The sequence below is a fragment of the Carcharodon carcharias genome, chromosome 1 (genome assembly GCF_017639515.1).
Source record: "Carcharodon carcharias isolate sCarCar2 chromosome 1, sCarCar2.pri, whole genome shotgun sequence".
NCBI lineage: Eukaryota > Metazoa > Chordata > Chondrichthyes > Lamniformes > Lamnidae > Carcharodon > Carcharodon carcharias.
Genome location: NC_054467.1, coordinates 73,851,145 through 73,873,052, shown reverse-complemented (window position 1 = coordinate 73,873,052; position 21,908 = coordinate 73,851,145). Strand labels below are relative to the sequence as shown.

At 46.4% G+C, this 21,908-nt stretch overlaps 1 protein-coding gene across 1 annotated transcript in view; it reads right to left on the bottom strand.

Annotated features, from left to right (window-relative positions):
* slc2a9l2 (solute carrier family 2 member 9, like 2) overlaps positions 1–21,908 on the bottom strand; it is a 492,038-nt gene that overhangs the window by 344,642 nt on the left and 125,488 nt on the right. The window contains exon 5 of the mRNA XM_041191251.1: positions 8,009–8,133. Within this exon, the coding sequence (XP_041047185.1) occupies positions 8,009–8,133 (125 nt within the window). The remainder of the gene's footprint in view (positions 1–8,008; positions 8,134–21,908) is intronic.

The following is a 21,908-nucleotide window of genomic DNA, read 5'->3' as shown; positions in this document are numbered from 1 at the left end:
GGACCCCGTCGGCTGTGGACTTGTCGGCTGATTCCCAGGTGTGCCTGCAAAAGCAAGGAGAGATAATTAGTGCATGGCAGGGGCCTGTGGGACAAGGGAACTCACTCACAGCATGGTTGTCTGATGGACGTCCTCACTTGGTAGAGCATCGCCAACCTCACCGTCAGCACAGAAATGGTCCAGATCATCTGGGGCCAGCTCGATGGCTGTATTTTCAAAATCTCTGAGGACCTTGCTGTTGGGCATTCCTATACCAGTCTGCAGCCTTTCCCTTTTGTTGTGTGGCAGCTTGTCCAGCATGAAGACAGATGTTGAGAGCTTAAGCAGGATGGCTGCCAAGCGAGATGAGGAGGATGCTTGGTATGTGTGGGTGGTGAGAGGTGCCATGGAGGACGTGAGGACACGATCCACAGGGCAGATGAAGGTGTGTGTGAGAGAGTCAATGGTGATGTCCCTTGAACCAGCAGTGAGGGAGAACCCTGTGGATATTGGATGGGGTTGTGAGTGTGTGAGTTGAGAGTGATGAAAAGAGCGACTTACCCTGGCAGAATGGAGGAAACCAGTCGTCCTGTAGTGGCACTGGGTGGCTGTCCTCTTTTGCAGGGCATTGGCACTAACCACTGCTACCACCATCTCCCATGCTAGTTTGGTGATCTTGCTTGCTGGTCTTAGCCCAGAGTGGGTTAGAGGACTTCATGGTGGGATTCCACCGCATCCAGTAGGTGCCCAAGGGAGGCGTCACTAAATTTGACAGCAGCATGTTTCCTTCAGGAGGCAATGGGGATGGGATGACACTGCACGAAATCCCGTCATTGTGGCCGGAGGGTGAAACATTCTTCTTCCCGCCCGCTACTGCACTTTGTGCAAACCTGGGACGATTCTGCCCATTACCTGAATTAAATCTTTAACCCTTTTGTTAGCTGGGTCAGATTAATAATACACGCAGCTTGGGTGCTCAGTGAATTTATACAGGTCTCACCTGGTTTTATCTCCTGCTGCTTTGTGCCAGGACCTCACCCTGGACCCTAAAGGAATTCATGGCTTGAGTACCAAAAGCAGGGACGTGTTTGTTAATCAGCACAGTCATCCTGGAGCTTGAAATCACCACAAAAAAATTTAACAACCTACTTGCACATTTTGAAGTAATGCCCAGATTAACTGTCAGTAGTATTTTGTTGAAATCATACCTCACAAGTGATCCTTTTACATAGTGAGATTTGGTTCCTTACAATAGCTTAATAGTGAAGTTAAATCCTGCAGCTTGGAATCAATAATTGGAAGTGTTTGCAAGGCATTGGCTTGGGAAGTTAGACAATTAACTGCGATAAGCTTTATAAGAATATGAAGAGTTAAATGGAAGAGAATTACATCTCCATGCACAAGTTTTTTTTTATTCATTCACAGGATGTGGGCTTCACTAGCTGGGCCAGCATTTATTGTCTATCCCTATTTGCCCTTGGGAAGGTGGTGGTGAGCTGCCTTCTTGAACTGCTGCAGTCCATGTGGTGTAGGAACACCCACAGTGCTGTTAGGAAGGGAGTTCCAGGACCTTGACCCAGTGACAGTGAAGGAATGGCGATATGTTTCCAAGTCAGCCTGGTGAGTGACTTGGAGGGGAACTTCCAGGTGGTGGTGTTCCCATTTATCCGCTGCCCTTGTCCTTCTAGATGGTAGTGGTCATGGGTTTGAAAGGTGCTGTCGAAGGAGCCTTGGTGAATTCTTGCAGTGCATCTTGTAGATGGTACACACTGCTGCTACTGTGCGTTGGTGGTGGAGGGAGTGAATGTTTGTGGATGGGGTGCCAATCAAGCAGGCTGCTTTGTCCTGGATGGTTCTTGAGTGTTGTGGAAGCTGCACTCATCCAGACAAGCGGGGAGTATTCCATCACACTCCTGACTTGTGCCTTGTAGATGGGAGTCAGGATGTGCATTACTCACCACACGATTCCTAGCCTCTGACCTGCACGTGTATAGCCATTTATATGGCTAGTCCAGTTCAGTTTCTGGTCAATAGTAAACCCCAGGATGTTGACACTGGGGGATTCAGTAATGGTAATGTCTTTGAACATCAAGTGGTGATGGTTGGATTCTCTCTTGCTGGGGATGCTCATTGCCTGGCACTTGTGTGGCACGAATCCTACTTGCCACTTGTCAGTCCAAGCCTGGATATTGTCCAGGTCTTGCTGCATTTGGACATGGACTGCTTCAGTATCTGTGGATTCACAAATGGTGCTGAACATTGTGCAACCATCAGCAAACATCCCCACTTCTGACCTTATGAAGGAAGGAAGGTCATTGATGAAGCAGTTGAAGATGGTTGGGCTGAGGACACTATCCTGAGGCACTCCTGCAGTGATGTCCTGGAGCTGAGATGATTGACCTCCAACAACTACAACCATCTTCCTTTGTGCTAGGTATGACTCCAACCAGTTGAGAGGTTTCCCCCTGATTCCCATTGACTCCAGTTTTGCTAGAGCTCCTTGATGTCACACTCAATCAATTACGCTTTCCCTATAACCCTGATTTATTTTTCTTTTCAAATATTTGTCAGATATTCTTTAGTTCTGCTTCCACCACCCTTTCAGGCCTTAACTTGCTGTGTAAATGTTTTTTCCACATGCATCTCTCATTGTTTTTCTAATTATCTTAAATCTGTGTCTTTTCCTTATTTACTGTATAAAAACTCTACGTAATTTTAAACACCTTTCTGAATATATTCTAAATATTCTTCTTCAGTTCTCAGCCCAAAGGCAGGTCCGACCCTTAGTGCCTCAATCTCCACCACAGGTTGGGCAAGGAGGCAGTTCCCAAATCCACCCCAGCCAGAACAGGGATCGAGGCCCATACTGTTGGCACCAACTGGATCCACACAGACTGTCCAAGCAACTGAGATAACCCAACTCCCAAGGAATCTGGATTGATGTGCCAACATGCACTTTTACATGGATGCTGTAGCCTGGAGTTATGGATAGTGATGGCAGAGGCTCCAACTTTCAGTCCATCACATGGCTACCCAGGAATCTCTCCTATTCTTACTGCCTGCCATGCCTTTTATTGGAAGGATTCACAAGTTGATACTCAACCTGTTTGACCATGTCTGAATGCACCTAAATTGGCCATCAAATCCTGGAGTGGGTCTTGAGCCCAGAGCCTATGGGTGGAATCGTCCGTGCTCAGCAACATGAGAGGTCAATATGGCGAGAAGGCCAGAAATCGGTTTTGCGGCACGTGAAACCAGTTTGCGAACGTCCGCTCAGCCCGTCAATGGTGGGCTGCCTTTCCTGCTTTGGGCATCAGGAGCCTCATTGTAACACATCTGCATATCATTATAAGGCCAGCCCGCCGGAATCATCCACCCCCTGCTGGACCGCCCATCTACGTCAATGTATTTCACAACACCATATATAAGGTGTGCATTTAGAGAGAACTCAGAGGTGGGTACACAGTAACGTTGCTCAGTGCTCACCTGGGTCGCCTGTTGGACTTCAAGGTTAAGGCTCGTTGGAGGCATGGGAGCAAGGGCTGCCCTGTAGTTGAGGCAATGTGGGGGTGGGGGCAAGTGCTGCTTTGTGGTTGAGGTGACTTTGAGGTGGGGGCAAGGGCTGCCCTGCAGTTGAAGGTAGTACACAAGCATGTACAGGGTGTGGGTGAGAGAAGCAGCCAGGCATTAGGGAAACCTTGTCTAAAGTGACCATTCCTCTGCAGCTGAGATAGTTTAGGCACAGCCATGTTTAAATTCATGGTGTTGGGACACTAGCTCAACTGCCCACTCGGGCAATGCAGAGGCATGAAAGTGCCACCAAGTGTTCCAGAGCTTTTCACCTCTTGGGCAAAGACTGAAAACTAATGAGTCTTAGTGGACTGCAGAACAGTTTGCTGACTGGGTAAGTTGTACAATCTCCTTGCTAAAGTTGCCATGGAGCAGTCACTGGTGGAGGCGCTCACAGCCCCTTGCAATATCATCATCCTGGTTTGGACCCGTCTCCCCCATAGTTCAAGCTACAGCGCAGCCTTACAGTGTGGGTTAGGAGGATGTCTGTGCCTGAGCTGAGAGCACAGCATGCAGTCCAATGGGCAAAGCTGCCGCCAATCAGTCAGGTGGAGTCGGGCGGAGGGAGGTGGGGTTTTGGGCAGCCATGCAGCGCACTAAACGCTGGCCATCCAAGTGGTGGCCAGCACGCTCTGGGACACGTTAAGGGGCATTCAGGCTTAACCAAGGTTATTAGCATACCCAAGCTAACCCATGCATCTCTCTCTTTCATTCTGCAGGAGGAGTACATCAGGAGCATGGAGCCTGATGACCAAGCTGTATGCCTCATCGTGTACAGAGAGCAGAGATGACGGAGAAGAGAGTGACGGAGGTGCCTGGCTGCACAGAGAGAGGAGCAGCTCCTGCACACACCGCTGAAAAGCCACAGTGAGCCACCGCTGGTTGACACCTAGCTGGACCCAGGGTCCATAGGTGCTACCTTTCACTCCTGCAGATGACCAACAACCAGTGTTGCCAAAGACTGCGCATGTCTAGAGAACTGGTGGCCACATCTGTCACCTGCTGCAGGATTTGGTGCTGCAGGGACATGGAGGACATCCACTGCCAGTGGCCAAGAAGGTGACCACAATGCTCAATTTTTATGCCAGTCACTCTTTTCAGGGCTCCACAGGTGACCTCTGTGGGATATCACAAGCCTCCACCAACAAATGCATCATGTGGTCACGGATGCCATCTTCATGAGGGCACACAACTTTATGCATTTCACCCTGAACCAGGACAGCCAGGATGCAAGAGCGATTGGATTTGCCCAGATCTCAGGTTTCCCATAGGTTCAGGGTGCGAGTGACTGCACTCACATGATGCTCAGGTCTCCGTTCAGCTGGTGTGCAACCACCACAAACGCATCCTGAAGGTCTGCGCACAGTTTCCAGAGAGTATCCATGACTCCTACATCCTCAGTCAGTCACAGATCCCTTTAGGGTCCACAGAGGCTGCTGTGTTAGCTCTTCAGGGACAAGGGCTACTCGCAGAGGCCATGGCTGATGACACCCGTGCGGCAGCCTCAGACTGCAGTAGAGTGAAGGTATAATGAGGCTCATGCTGCAGCTCACACCTTGGTGGAGCAGACCATGGGGATGCTGAAGATGAGGTTCTGGTGCCTAGACCGGTCTGGTGGAGCCCTGCAATACAATCCGCAGAGGGTGTCATGCATCGTCTTCACTTGCTGCACCCTTTATAACCTGGCACTGCAATGGGAAGAGGAGCTGCCTGAGGAGAAAATGCAGAAGCTGGAGGTCTCCTCTGATGAGGAGGATGTCAAAAGGGATGAGGGTGAGGTGGTATTTGAAGGCGACAATGATCGCAATGAGGCCCTCACACGAGCCAAATGAGACAGGCATGCTGGGGAGGCCCTCATAGCTGCTAGAATTGTGGAGGATGATGACGACATGAAGTGAGGAGAAACCATAAGTCCTCACATTGCATCTGTGAACGTTTGACTCCAGTCTGGCTTATGGTAGTGCACAGATCCCCTGTGAGAAAGCACCTGTCACTGGGAAGCGTTGGAGGTCTTAATAGTCACTCAATTCAAGGACAATGATGACGAGATGCAGTGAGGAAACTCCATAGATCTTCATACTGCCTCTGACGATGTCTGACTCCTGTCTGGCTGAGGGCAGCTCGCTGCACTTCCTGATCAGGGTCATATCATAGAGACACAGTCATGAAACTTTAGACACACCTGATCCATGTCAGCCTTCAGCATCTGCCCTCTTCAGGAGCACAGCATCACTGATCACAGGTGTAGGTGTGATCGGGACCAGTCCCATCTCAAAGCTGCTGAGGGCAAAGAGAGATTGAAAGAACTCTGTGGCGTCTGCCAACTACATTCTGGCAGCAATGACAAGCACCATCAAGGTGCAGGGGTCTGTAATGTGTCCAGGGAGTGTCAGGCCATCACTTTGGTCTGAAGGCTACACAAGGCACAGGGAAGAAGCCCTGTACAGAGACACCTGTCTTTATCTTGTGCAGAATGGTTTCACATCTGAGTGACACCAACACTGCTCATCAGAACAAGGAGCCATAGGCAGAGAGACATTGTTGGGAGTTTATTGACAATAGTGAACATTATGTACAAGTGATTAACACCTGTGCCTAGGCTGTGCAACTACATCTTCTTAACTCTCCTAACCCTGCCGCTACGTCTTGGTGCTTCCCTGGCATCCACAGTGGAGGTGGATGCAGCTTGCTGCCTACTATGCCCTGTCTGTGATGACCATGGCAGGCATCCTCTGGAGGGCTGAGACCTGCGTTCGGGGTCCTGCTCTGTGGCAGTGGCACCCTCCTCGGCCTGTGGAGCTGGAACTGCTGAGGTCACAGAAAAAGGGGATTCGGATGGGCAGGACACTCCCAGAGTCACCTGGATGGATGACCTGGTTGGGGGGCTGGTGGGGGGAGGGTACACGTGCTGATTCTTCTCCCTGTGGGTGCCCAAGGGTCCCAGGCTAATTCTTTGAGGAGAAGGGGTAGCTGTAGTGAGACTGGGCTGCCTAGCACCCCGCTCATAAACACCCTGTTGGAGGCAAACTATGGTGTCAGCGATGGAGTTCTGCCCGTGCTGCAGTGCAGGAGTGACATCCTGGACCAAGGTCATCATGGCGGCTGCTATCCTACCAGTGTTGACCTTGGTGTGTTGGCATGGCAGCACTATCACCTCAGCCTGAAGGCAGATGGTCTCCTCAGCATGTAAATGCACACTTTTGATCTGGAAGCTGGTGAAGGTACTGAAACATGGGAGTTTCTCTTCGAAGATCTACTATATATCTGCTTATGTTGAGATATATTTGTACAGCAGTTTGCACAATCAATGGGCGATTCACTAGACAGCTAATTTATCCCAGTTGTGACTGATTTCATTCATACCAGCTTTGCTTAGTATTTTCTGATTGCATATTCTGTTTACCAAATTCCACATTCTGCAGCTTCCCATAAAATATCATTGTTTGATTCAATCATTCAATGATATAAAGTAGCAGCAGCCACACTGGGGTCCCTAAAGATGTGGTGCGTATTATCAAGATCAACCATGCAGAAATTCATTTGATCTGTTACTAACTTACATAAAGTGCTTCTTATGCCTGTCTGATTTCTGTTTCATTGTGTCAAATAGTTGGAATATTAGTTTATTATTATAAATTGGGAATTGTAAATAGAATCCAGATTTGAGAGAAAATACCAAAGGACGAATAATATCTTGAACCCCTTGTGTAAAAATGAAAAAAGAGTCCCTGAAAATCATTAAGTAGCCCTCAACCAAATTAAGCTAGGTAGCGTCTTTTCACATAAAGAGCCACCAAAAAAAGAGACTATTTGGCTCCCTGATACAGTCCTACCAGCTGGGTGACAGAGGAGGGGCATTGCAAGAGAACCTTTCAGGTGGGGCCTTGAGTGCAGTTATAATCACCACCTAAAGCACAAGTTGATGTGCTGGTCTTGAATTCACACTCTGATGTCTAATACCCAATGATTCACCTGGGAATTTTGCTCTTTTTACAATGCTTTATCAGTTAACCATTCCAGTCCCTGATACAATAATGACATTCACACCAAAGGATCACTTATTCCTGCCATGTTATAACTACAAGTTAAATAAAAATCTGCATTCTGTTACCAGGAAGATTCTAGGGAGACTTTCCTGAGTCTGCACCCAATTATACAGGATTACATGGGTGAAGTGTATATTAGGAAACTTGGGTGGGTCAGAGCACAAGCCTGTAAAAGAGCCCATTTTATTTCCTTCCAGTTTTTAAATAGAGGAGAACAGAATATTTTGCATTTTGGGTCTAAACTCCAATCCATCCAATGTTTCCATAGTCCTCAGTCGCAAGCCATCCCAGGCACCTGGGAATAGACCCCAAAAAGCTTTCCTTTCTGTGGACCATCTGCACTGCTAAATACACTTTAGCAACTTGAGACGTAACTAAACAGGTTAACTTAACTGAACTGAAAATTATCTCACCTCCATTCACTCCAATAATAAAACGCCCCAGAATCAACATTTCGAAGGAGTCAGCAGTTTCACTCAAGTACATCAACAAAGCAGCAAGGATTGCAAAGCCATTATTAAGGAGAAGAGTACATTTCCTAGAAGCAAAAAAAACATAAAGTTTTCACGCAAAGAAATTGCCTTCAGGCTTCAGAAAATATTGCAGATAGAATCACACAGATTTTCTTAAGAATGCATTCTTTACACTCAACATCTAGGTAATATAGCATTTCAAAGGGTTTGCATTCAAAAAGTAAAAACTGAGTTAGTGCATTTAACTCCCTGGATTGATATGAAGCCTCTCAAACTCTTTTGTACAACTGAAAAATAAATATTCTTATCAGAGACTACAATCCATCAATAAGGTTCATTGAAAACAAAAAATATACAATGGAAGGAAGTTAATCAGGCAGATTTCTGTTAACAAGAATAAAACAATGCATTGTTTCGTCCCCTAATGTTACCAAGTTAGATACAAGCTTATAAGCGAGGGTCTGCGCAACTGAAATGAAGAGATGTAGATTTGCTGAAATGTATCCTCAACTTGGGCCTGGCCCTGTCAATCAGTCCCTACCCAGAAATCTTGTGGACCATCACCTGATGTTGTTACAGTCCCCATTGGGAGCAGTGAACCAAAAGAGCCAAATTTACTGAGTGACTTCCGAACTTGAACATTGCTGAGAGACATTTTTTTTCATCTTGTATTTGTCAGGACAATCACCAGAATGCCAAGTTTCACACAATCTATTTATGCAGGGAAAAAGGATGCTAATTGGTTGGCAAGTTGACCCTGATTGCTGTCTCCACGGCAACACCTCAACCAAAGACCACCATTTTCAGACCTGAAAAGTGCCCATCCACCTCAAGTCACATGGACTAGTATTTCTTATCCAAAAATTATAATTGATCCCTTTACAAGTGAAGCAAACACTTAAAAGTTCTTTTGAAAGTTGTTTAAAATTTTTACAGTTACGGACTCCCTAAGCATTTTAAGATAATTACAAATTTCCCTTACTGTTACTGCTTCAGGGTCAAAAGATGTCACAATGTAAAGAGTTTTGCCACAGTCTCAGTCCTCGCTGCTGCCTGCACTGTCAGTACCGACCTTGCACATGCCACATAAGAGTTGCTAGATACAAATCTATTCATGCCTAATCCCATGATCCTTTACCCTGACTGATTAATATGATGTTAATAAGGGTGCAATTATTTTATTAACATGCTGAGAACATTGTGTCACTGAAGCCTGTTGGACTCCAGGCTAAATGCAAGTGCAGTCTCCATAATATTTCAACCCCAGAGATTTCACCCTGGATTTTCATCCTCAAGCTGGGTAGCAGGAATCAGGAAAATTCTTGGTTCAGCCCACCCGCCTCAGGAGAAAGCGCCTGCGATGGCAGGATCTTCATTTCCAGCGATGGGTACGTGCTGGAGTCAGGCCAACTGACCCAGGAAGAAGTTTTGAGGCACCACAGAGCTGTTGGGTGTGGAGGTGGACTGTTTACAAGGCTCACTTTGGTGCAATGGGGCTTCAGCCCAGTTAAAATAAAAACACAAAGGTGGTCCAACCCTCACCCCTCACACCCCCTCATCCTTCAAATATCCCCATGTCTCATCCATGCCACCTCAGGCTCCCTATGGCCTCTCATTCGCCCTATGCCTAGCTCTGCCCTTTCACTCAACCCCCATGGCCTCTCATTCTCCCCATGCCAAGCTCTGGCACTTCCACAACCATTCACCCACTATGCACCATATTAAACCAATGCACCCTATAGTGACAATAGGATGTGTTGCAAAAAGCTTTTAAAAGAGTAATTCATTCATAGCTTTCTACTATGTTGAAAAAAGGTAATTTTACCAAGGCAATAAAAGTCTCAATCATGCAGACCCATTAAAGTATGAATAACAAAACCCACAGCCCTAGAAACCACTTAAACTTGTGTGAATAAACACTGAAATTGACAGCAGAGATCAGGGAGCCTCAGCTGTCAATCAAGCTATGTTTTCTCTTGGGAGCAGCCATTTCAACAAGCTTTATTTGGCCAGCCTCTCAGCAAGGGTAGGTGGAAGGGCAGAGTTTGACATAGGGGCATGAGGGGTCAAGGGGTTGGGTGGAAGGGCAGAGCTTGGCATGGGTGCATGAGAGGCCATGGGGTGGATGGAAGGGCAGAGCTTGGCATAAGGGGTATGAGGAGGATCTTTTGAACTTGGGGGAGGTCATGGTGGCATAGTGGTATTGTCATTGGATTAGTATTTCAGAGACCCAGTGTCTGGGGATCTGGCTTGGGAATCCCACCACAGCAGATGGTGAAATTCGAATGCAATTTTAAAAATCTAGAATTAAGGGCAGATTACGCAGGTGGGCGCATGCCTGACGCGATCGGGAGTAAAATTGCACGAGATGACGTCAGGCAAGGACGTTGTGACCCATCCAACTTTATGGCTGGCAGGTTGGTGATTCAGCCAGATGGCCTATACATTTTTCATGAAACCTCATCCAAGGGCGGGCTGAAATCTCCGTTAGGAAATAAAATAAAAAGAAACATCTGGGGACAGCATTTTTATGAGATATGCTTTCAGGTGCTTGATTGTGATGCATGGACATTTTTTTGCAGCATTTTAGCCTGCCTTCAGGGATCTCTCTCCAGGCACTCTCACCCGCATCCGTAGTGACATCGCCTCCTGCCCTCTTCCTGCCCCTACCCAGCAGCGCTGAGCTCTTCAGCACGCATTTTACGCTAGTTGGCCGGTAATTGGTCAGCAAGCATGAAAACTCAGTCAGGGGCTGATCGCAGTCGGGGGGCCATTTCCCGACGAGGGAAAAATTCAGGCCCAAAAGTCTAATGATGACCATAAAGCCATTGTTGATTGTTGTAAAAACCCATCTCATTCACTAATGTCCTTTAGGGAAGGAAATCTGCTGTCCTTGCCAGGTCTGGTCTACATTTGACTCCAGACCGACAGCAATGTGGTTGACTCTTAAATGCCCTCTGAATGAGGGCAATTAGGGATGGGCAATAAAGGCTGGCCACCAGCGATGCCCACTTCCCATGAATGAATAAAAAAACCCAACTTTTAAAAGTTCCCCTTATGCAGACGAGGGTTCACAACTCCTCTGAGAGGTTGTGAACCATGACTCTTTAAAAACCTGGCCCAAATCCATGAAAATTGCGGAGTAGTAGGAGATACCATTCTCCTCAATGAAGCCAGGCAGGTCAAGAATGTTGTATGCAGGCTTTTGGCAGGAACCAGTCTGCACCCTTTAAAGGCACTCACCAAAGTCAGGCAGTCTGGGAATGGGAATGAGAATCTCAGAATTGGGATATGCTTGCCATTTGTAAAGGGCTCCTGAGTCATCCTGACTTGGTGAAAATCCAGGCAATTTGGGGCTGAAATTCCAATTATCACATTTCAGTGGCAGAAAAGGAGCGGCAAAGGCTGAAAATCGACTGACCATTATAGGGCCTTAGACCCAGTCCAGATTGGAGGGACAATAGCAGAGTCAGCCTGCAGGAGCGTTTGTCTAATAAGAGACTGGATTTTCAAATGAGGGGCAGGAAACAGGAGCAAGTTGTTTCCATGTGCAAAAATACACCATTGAATTCTGTTGTGTTAAACGTTCATGTGAAATTCTGCTGGGCAATATTTATAAGCATTAGCCCATAGGATTAATATCTCCCTGGAAATAGCAATTTTATGTAAACTCATTAAATATATAACATGGATATTGCACAGTACAATTTTAAGACTGTGTTAATGGTTATATAAAACAGATAGTCCTTTCATAAACTGTCCTTCTCTCAACAGGGATGATCTGTGAAAGCCCCAGTTGTGTCATCCTGTAGTATTTGCTTCTTAAGTTTTTAAAAATTGCTGTAAACCTCACTGGATTCATATATATATAATTGACATTAAGAGAGGATGCCTCCAGTGTGGTGATTCAGCAGCAATGAGCTGATACCGTTTGTCAGCTCAGACTAAAAGCATTAGAAGGAAAGTTATGAACCTGTTGTTTGTGCTGATGTGTTCATTCAGTTGCACATAGCCAAATTGAATTACTTCACCAAAGTTCAATATGTAGAAGCACAGCAACTTTTGACGTCAGGGGCTGAATAATACATGCTAGTGCCGTTCACGGACCATGCACCCAGCAGCTCCCAAATTTAGTGACACCTCTCTGGTGCGCCTGCCGGACACAGTGGAAGGCCATTGCGATGTCCTCTACACTGCTCTGGCTGCAGGAGGTCCACCAGGGTCACCAATCCAGCCTGGGAGGTGGCAGCAGCGGTGGTCAGCACCAATGGAGCACAGAGTAGGTCAGCCATCCAGTGCAGAAGGAGGATGAATGCTGTCATTCATTCTGCCAGGGTAAGTCAACCAACTCATCACTCTCAACTCTCACACTCACAAACCCATCACACATCCACAGGGATCTCACACCTCAAGGGCCAACACCACTAACTCCCTCACATCTCACAGGCTCATATCCTCTGGAGATCATGTCCTCATCCTGTCCATGTCTCCGCTCACCACGCAAACATTCCATGCAGTGCCATGCGCCCTGCTCACACTGTCTACATCTGTTTTCATGCAGGAGAAGCTGGCTCATAACAGCAGGGAGAGATCCCAGACCAGGGGTGGAGTGGCCCACATTAGGCCCCTCACTCACTTTGAGAAGTGTGCCATTGGGCTGACTGGTGAGGACATGGACCCTGCCTGTGGTGACAGTGAGGTCGACGGTGAACACCACATCATCCCTGTCTCAATGCAGGTATGTGTGCTCTCTCTCCTGCTTTTGACTCTGCTGCCATGAACTAATCATCTCTACTTTGGTTCACAGGGAGCTCTGCCAAGTGACTGACACCCTTAGCCAGTACGTCCCTCAGCTCCAGCCCCAACAAAAACAAAAAATGCTGGAAAAACTCAGAAGGTCTGACAGCATCTGTGGAGAGAAAGACAGAGTTAACATTTCAAGTCCATGTGACTCTTCTTCAGAGCTTCTTCAGCTCCAGCCAAGAAGACACGTCGTCCATTGAAGAGCTGGAAATAAGCAGCCTGGAAGACCTGCCACAGTGCTTACCCACACCCTCCACCAGCGCAGAGACACATACCCTAGTGGAACCTAGATCTAGAGCATGCTCGGGTTCACAATCTGGTGGTCACCGCACAGACAGGTGTCCACAGCAGGAGGAGGCAGGTTCAGCCGAGCTCCCTGGCACTCAGGGGACTGCTGGGGAAGAGGCACCTGTGAGGTCCATGTCAGATGACATGTCTCAGGATTTGGCCTTCCAACTCATCCTGGAGAGTCAGCAGAAGGCGGGGGATCATCAGGCAGAGCTGTTGGAAGCCCTCAACGGAGTGGCACATGAGTCGGAGGAGTGCATCTGCTTGCTCTCTGATGAAGTAGTGCCCACATGTGCGCATGTGGAGGTCTCCATGGGAAGAATGGCAGATGCCATTGGGACCCTGGTCCAGCAGAATGCGGAAATGCGTGCAGACCTGTACTTCATCGCAGGAGCCATGGGTGAGTTCCTGCAGTGACAATGTGAGAGGGAAACGGGGCAGCTCAACATTTCCCCAGGTGCTCTTTCCCCTCAAGGAGTTAAGTTGGGGCCTTCAGGCATCTAAAGAGGGGAGGAGCAACAGCTGGTCACCCCTGGCTCATCCACTCAAGAATCTCAGAGGCTGACCTCTCCCTCCAAGCCCCTTTTTTGCCTGAGACCCCCTCAACCTCATCCTCTGCCACCGTAGAGAGAGCAGCTGGCCAACAGCAGGACAGCCAGAACTAGCTAGGGCCCTTAAGGTCTCAGCACTCCAGAGAGTGCTTGCCGAAGTCATCGGAGGCAGCAAGGCCAACCATTGCACAGGCTGTCTCCACCCTTGCTGCGGATGTCAGGGCAGCACCTAGAAGGAGTGGTAGGCCTGGAAAAGTTAAGAAATTCTGATCACAGTTGGTTGCACAGGTGAAAACATTTTCTCACTTTATAATCTGAAAATATATTCACCTTCACTGAATATTGTGTAATGTTGTCTTTCAGCTTCATTTACGGGCTTGGCCATGAGTAGTTCCAGAGGGAGAAGTGTGTGTGTGTTTGTGTGTGGCAGGGCCTTTCAGATCCTCATACCAGCACTCTCCCTCACACACGGAGCCTTCATCCATCACACTCATCTCACGGTCCTGAGCATTTTCAATGCTGCCTGCTGGGGTTCTCTTTCAGTTGTCCACCTGATCTGACCTGCATCTCTGCTCACCCAATGATCACACTCCAATGTAGCACTTGTACCTATCCAACACGAGGCTCCGCTCACTTTCAATTTCGACAGCCATTGTAGTCGTTAAGCTTCTGATCAGCTCTCCCATCCTTTCCCCTCTCCCAGCCACCCATGTCCTTTTCCCCATCAGTGTTGACTCCCCTGGCATCACCTTCCATGTCCCCACTGTCACCTACCAACCTGAACCTTTGTCTTTCCAGGATTTCCAGGCGAACATGGATATTTCCTACATTCCTGAGAATCCCACCCCCATCCACATTAACCTCCCTGACCTCCTCCTTTCCACCCCCAGGGTCTGTGTCTGCCTCCAAGTGCCCACCAACCACTTTCTACCCCCACTGTCGCACCCTCACCCTCCCACCCTTCCGGTTCACTCCGTCCCCTCTCAAATGCAACATTCCATCCTACCATCCCCACCCTCACTTTGCTCCCTAGGAGGCAGTCATTGACTCCACTGACCCCTCTTTTGCAATTTCACCTGGATGTACCCTCATTGTTCCCCGTCTACCCTCCCAACCTCACCCCTCCCCCCATTATGCCTTCCTCTCCCAGTTAAATCTAGACCTTCCTCTCCCCTTGCACCCTCGATACACCTTCCTGTCCCATTCACAACTGGGCCTTCCTCTCCCCCACCTTCGTTGATCATCTGTAGCAGCCCATGGCCAAGACCATGATGTTCCGAAGCAGACCCCAGGCATCAATGGAGACCTCCCACCTTGCATGAGCTGAGTCACGGTGGAGCCATGCCCATGAACATCCACCTAGCATGTGATACACGTGTTCCTCCAGGGTCCGGTAGCTGTAGGGCACCAGCACCTTCTACTCCTCGGATATCCGCGATCTGAGCAAGGCTCTAATGTTAAGTCCTGATTTCTGCGAGTCATTAGCAGGAGGCAAAACAGGTTCATGCCAGGCTCCAGCAGGATTGGCATTCTGCCATAGGAGACACCATTGGTTGATCCCGCTGTGCTTTCACAGCAGCATGAAAGCAATTTTTGGCCTTCTCGCTACATTGTCCCCACCCACCTGCCATGATGCCCGACGCCAACAGAGACGGAAAATCCCGGCCAATAACTCTGGTTTTCTCTCCACAGATCTTGCCAGCTGAGCATTTTCTCCTTTCACCTCATAAGACTGAGATTTGTATCAAAACATTGACATCGTATCAAATATCAGGATTATTTACCACTTCTCCCATTTACTTGCTTTACAAAGTGGTTGGTGTTTTCAAATACTGTGAAGAAGATAGTGGCTCCACTGCCAGGATGGAACTGCACAGCCAAAGAAGGAAACACCAAGGACAAGCAAAATAAGAGATAAGAATAGATCAATATTCTGATCGGAGTTCTGATGAAAGCCCAACATACTGAAATAATGTAAAATCAAAAAACTGTGGATGCTGGAAATCTGAAATAGAAACAGAGTGGGCAGGGGAGCAGGGAGAGGGCCAGCACGAACTTCACAGTGCGTACGGGTGCGCGCTTGAAAATCTCCCTGAGGCACAGAGCTGCCTCAAGGAGATGAACAGTTTTCAAACTAAAAAAAATAAAGATGTTAAAAATGTTATAAAACATGTCCCTTCATGTGACTCTGTCACATGAGTAGGAACACGTTTTAAATGAAATGTAAAATTTTTTATTTCATTTTCATTTGATGTTGGAAACCTCATCCCACCCCCACCGAGCCCACTCAACAAGGCGATTAACTCTGTTTCTCTCTCCACAGATGCTGCAAGACCTGCTGAGTTTTCCAGCATTTTCTGTTCCTCACCTGAAATAATGGCCAGGATTTCATGGGGTTTCAGGCAGCAGATTGGGAGACAGGGGAGGTGACAAAAACTCAGGTGCCTGTTACATGCCGACCACCGTTGTGAATAGTGGATAGGTAACAGAGGGTCCTGCCCCCACACCTGCCTTCGTAAAAACATGTCGCTATTCTTCCGATGATGTTTTCATGGTGGATCAGCTATCACGCCGACTAGTGGCTCAAACGCCATTTGCATTCATTAGCACGTCATGAATGCTCATTAAAACAACTGCTAACTAGAATCTTACCGCGTCTTCCAATCTTCCGTCGTGCCATCGGGAAATTATATCAGTGTCAAACCCATTTGAAAAGGGTGGTGTGCACAAGTTGGGCCTCAGTTCGCTGGTAACTTCGAAGTGAGTGGAACGTAGCTGCCATAACCCAGCTCCGGTCTTGTTGTGATGAACACCACTCTGCTGGGGCTGTAGGGTTTGACTGCTCTTTCTCTTTGCTTTCATTGTGCTGAGGAACACCCACTGTGCTGTGGTACTCATGCAGGCCTCCGCTTTCAGAGCCGGGGTGGGCTGTGAGGCGAGGGGTCAGACTGACAAACACGAGGGGGTTAACAGGGAGGGGAGGCTGTGGAATGGCAGTGAGGGGGAAGGATGAACATGAGGGGGGCATTCTGGGATCGCCCTCTAACCTTTTGTTGCCACTGGAGTGAGCAGGATTTGGCTAAGAAAGAAAGGAGGAAGATCTGCTTGCAATGAAAGACACCTAAAGCTAATGGCTTCATTAGCACTGTTAAAGGGCTACTCAGAATTCAGTGGCTTCACATCAGTATTGCTGCATCTCAGCAGTAACACACAGGAATGTAGAGTTTGGGAATGCAGGCAATAGTGAGGGAGACACAGCTGTATCATATATGGCATTTCCATTAATTCCTGTCACATGTTTACCAGATGTGACACTCCTCAAGGGACAAAAGGCATCCACTCATTGACCATAAGCAACTGATTGATCATTAATATGCCACAGCAAAGATTAGGGCACAGAGCTAGGTTGGGTCATTCATCTCACTGAAACTTTCGCATGCCACACAGGGCTCAAGATGTTACATATTTGCAATGCCATCTTGGTGACCTCGACATGCTAGTGTCTCAGGGACAACATGGCAGCAGCCACCATGCAGGTAGGGCAGGAGAATCTATAGACCCTTACAGTCTCCAAAGGTGTCATCCTCTGAGCTTTACTTTCTTTCTAGGTCATTAATATATATCAAGAAGAACAGGAGTCCTAGTACCAATCCCTGGGGAACCCCACCATAAACCTTTTTCCAGTATTCACCACTACTCTCTGCTTCCTGTGGCTCAGCCAATTTCATATCCATTTTGTTACTCCCTTCCATGTGCTCCAACTTTGCTCACAAGTTTGTTGTACAGCATTCTATCAAATGCCTTTTGGAAGCCCACATACAGCATATGAACAACATTACCCTCATTAACCCTCTCAGTTACCTCATCTAGAAACTCAAGCAAGTAAGTTAAACACAATTTACCCTTAACAAACCCATGCTGATTTTCCTTAATTATTCCACATTTGCCTAAGTGACTATTTTTTTCCCCAAGCTATCATTGCTGAATAGGGCTGGAGAAGGGAAGTCTTGTGGTGCAGTGGTAGCATCCCTACCTTTAAGCCCTAAACTCTGGGTTCAAGTCCCACTTCAGGACTTGATAGCTAAGGAACGTGTGTTCAGAATATAGCTAAGCAGGTCGATAATCAGCCTGTAAATCCTTCCAATGTGCCTGAAGACAGGCAGTAAGATTCAGAGAGTTTCCTGGTCAGCCATACTGCAGAAGGCAATGGCACACCACTACAGTGCTTTACCAAGCATAATCATGGACCAATACAGTCCATGGTTGCTTGTTCCCTCTTAGGCTATGGTGCCTGAAGCATGAGGAAGATCATTTCTTAAGGTTTCTGTACCATCAAGGTTAAACTGACTGGCCTGCAGCTGATGTGCTGAAAATGTTCTACAATTGAATGCAAGGGACTGGGTGGCACCATGAATGATAAAGCTCCTTTTATCTAGAGACCTTGGTATGAAAGCAGCCAAGTGTCATACATTGTTCTGCGAGCTGTAGGGGCACTTCATTAACTAAATTTGATTCATCTCCACTTTATTCCTGGAGGGCATATTCTACAAAATAATTCCAAGTGTTGCAAAAGTTAGCTCAAAAATGATTTAATCATAACAAGCCCACAGACCTGCCCCCCTCCCATCCCTATAATAAAAGATACCATTCAGGGCATCGGGACATGGTGTTACAGTTCAAAAGTGAGAATTTTATTCCGTTTCTAAACTTGGGGGAGGATTTTCCCCTCCTCAAGTGGGCGCAGTGGGTGGGCCTGGGAGCAGCCGCAAAACAGTCCACCACCCACAACCGGGCTCTGACCACGATTACACGCTGGCACGCTAACAGCCTCAGCGCTGCCAGGGTGGGGGCAGGAGGAGGGCGAGCGCTGAGGGAGTATGCATTGGAAGTTTCCTGAAGGCAGAGAGCTGCATCAGGGAGCTGACTGATTTTAAAATGAAAAATAAACTTTTTGTAGATGAAGTAAACATGTGACTCAAATCACATGAAGAAGGACATGTAAAAAAGGAAGTTAAAAAATGTTTAATTTTTATTTATTAAGCACTGGAAACCTCATCCTGCCCGTGGATGAGGTTTTGTTAAAAATGGAAAGTCCACCTGGCCTATTCACCCGCCAGCTAACTGAACGGTTGAGCAGGCAGCAAAAAAATGCAACTTAATTTATTACTTAAGGGCCTTAATCGGCCTCTTAATTGCCGGCGGGTGTGCTGCCACCTCTCGCACGCACCCACCAACCAAAAAATCGAAGAGTGCGCGATGACATCAGGACCCTCGCCCAACATCATCACGCACTATTTCACTCCCGTTCAGGTCGGGCATGCACCCGCCCACCGGCCAAAAATTCTGCCCATTGCGTACCTAACCTGACTGAGCTTTTTTTTGCTGGAACTTGACACCTAAAATGAGAACACATTCCCTTCCCCATAAGAACATAGGAAATAGGAACAGGAGTAGGCCGTTCAGCCCTTTGAGCCTGCTCTACTATTCAATTAGATCATGGCCGATTGTCTACCTCAACACCATTTTCCTGCACTGTCCCCATATCCCTTGATGTTTTATGTGTAGAAATCTATCAATCTCAGTCTTGACCATACCGAACAACTGAGCCTTCACAGCCCTCTGGGGCAGAGAATTCCAAAGATTCACCATCCTCAGTGAAGGAATTCCTTCTCATCTCAGTCCTAAATGACTTGCCCCTTATTCTGAGACTGTGTCCCCAGGTTCTAGACCCTCCAACCAAGGGAAACATCCTTCCTGCATCTACCCTGTCGAGCCCTGTCAGAATTTTGTATGTTTGAATGAGATCACTTCTCATTCTTCTAAACTCCAGAGAATAAAAGCCCAGTCTATTTATTCGTTCCATATAGGACAAATCACTGTATCCAGGAAATAGTTTAGTGAGCCTTCATTGCTCTATGGCAAGTATATCTTTCCTTAGTAAGGAATATCCATCAATAACATCTCTAACTTGGACTAATGTAAAAAAAATTCACCAGGAGAAACAAAAAATCCAAAGAAAGACCTGATCAGTGATTGATTTAAAAAGCCCAAAATAATGTTAAATAAGATTAATCATATTCAATGTTGTACCATTAACAAGGATTACACTGAAGATATGGCAGCTCAACTGCAAATGTTTCAGGTGTAAAATAGAATTTATGTTAAAAAGGCTATTAAAAAGTATCAAGCTAACATCCAGATGTAGATGTGTGTTGAGAACATATTTTTGTAACGTGTAATGTGGCCTCTCTGACTTATTAGCTGCTCTCTATTGTCTTTTAATTGACTTCCTAAAGAAACAAGTGAATGAGCAGCTTTAATCTCGATTGCACTAGCAGAAGTGGAATAGTCAATGTTTTGCACTTTCTCTCCGACAGCAATCTCATGCCAGCATCAGTCAAAAAAGACTCCAGTCGTCTAATCTACCCAAATTAGAATGTGTTTCCATTCTGTCACAGTGTCATGCATTCCTCTTCAATTTCTATGCAGCATCTAACAAGACATGCAGTCCTCTGATTTACAATGCTAACCACTCCAATGGTTTGAAGTCACCCTATCTATGATAAACAATAGATGCCATAGAAACTAAAGCTGCCATGTAAATATATCAAAATTAACTATTTATCTTTTTACCTAAAGATTCATGGCAAGAATATGGCAGAGATATTCAGGTGAGTCAACTTGAGGAGTATGGCTGGTGAGGAACCACCCTCGCTATCCACACACATCAGAAACCATGCATTAGGTTTTAGAAAGCTTTGCTTGATTGCATGGCCAATCAAATAAATCTTAAATAAATTTTCAAATAAATCTCAACTTTGGTACAATTTATAGGAAAGCAATGTGTATGAAACATTTTAGCTTTCAATTTAGTAAACGTTATTTCATGAAGCTCTTTGTCACACAGTTCTGGTGAGAAGGAATATCTGAGTGCTTTCGGGAGGAAATGCTTACGGCAGTGTCCAAAGCAACAACAGGAAAAGAAAATAGATTTTTCATTGGCTTTGCACATTATCAAAACTCTTGGGAAAAGCTCAAAGTGATTCATGTAAAATAAACTTATTAACTGCTACTATCAGATCAGCCATGATCTTATTAAATGGCAGAGCAGGCTCGAGGGGCTGAATGGCCTACTCCTGCTCCTTGTTCGTATGTTCGGATGTATGATCATGTTTTTGCATGAAGTTCAGTAACTGTTTCAATGTAAGCAAATGTGGCAGCTATTTTGAACAGGGCAAATAACAATGTTAAGAATGGTCACTTTATCTGGTTTTGGTGGTATTAGCAGAATATTGGCCATGACACTAGGAGAACTTCCTTTTCTTTTGAATAGTGTCACTTGATCTTGCCTGAACTAGTGGAACAAACAGATAAGGTCTTGGCTGAAGGATGCCACCTCCAACAATGTAACAGATGTGTTTTGGGAACTGGAAGCTATTCAGTAGGATGTTAATTGTAGACAAGTGACTGAGTCTAATATGTTTAGAGATAGCCTTGTGGTTATGCCAATATAACAGGGATCCAGAGGTTGTAGATTCATAACTTCCTATGGCAGATTGGGAAATCAAATTCCTAAAATCTGGGAACTTATGGGCTAGTGCCAGAGAATTACTGAAAGCTGATAAATTATCACAAAAATCCAAATGGTTTACTAATGTCCTTTAGCAAAAGAAAAATATCTGGCTGATACTTGATTCTGGTCTTAAACACTGTGGTTGAGTCTTAATGTCCTCAGGTCAATAAGGGATAGGCAATAAATACTGCTATGGCAATATCACCCACAGCTCACAAACACACTGCTAATAATCTAATAGCTGCTTTTCTTTCTCCCACCCCTGCCAGGCATAGTGAAGATGATCCAATCCAGAATGTGAACTGTTAACACCATTCTATGGAAAAGAAATAATCCAATTTGGGCAAATTTTTAAAATTCAGGACTTCACTCAACACTAAATGCTCTCTCCCAATTTCATCAACTATTAAATAGTGGGAGGAGACCAAGGGCATGTGGGTTCAATCTCGTAAAAGGCAATTTTTGGATTGATATCAAGAAATACTTCTGCACACTGAGGAACAGTTTGTGAAATGGAGCATTGGAGTCAAAAGCCCTGGAACCATTTAAGAAGCAATTGGATGCTTTCTTTCCTAATGGACTTGAGCACCTCTAATTATATGTTGTGATCATGTGCTGTCTCTTG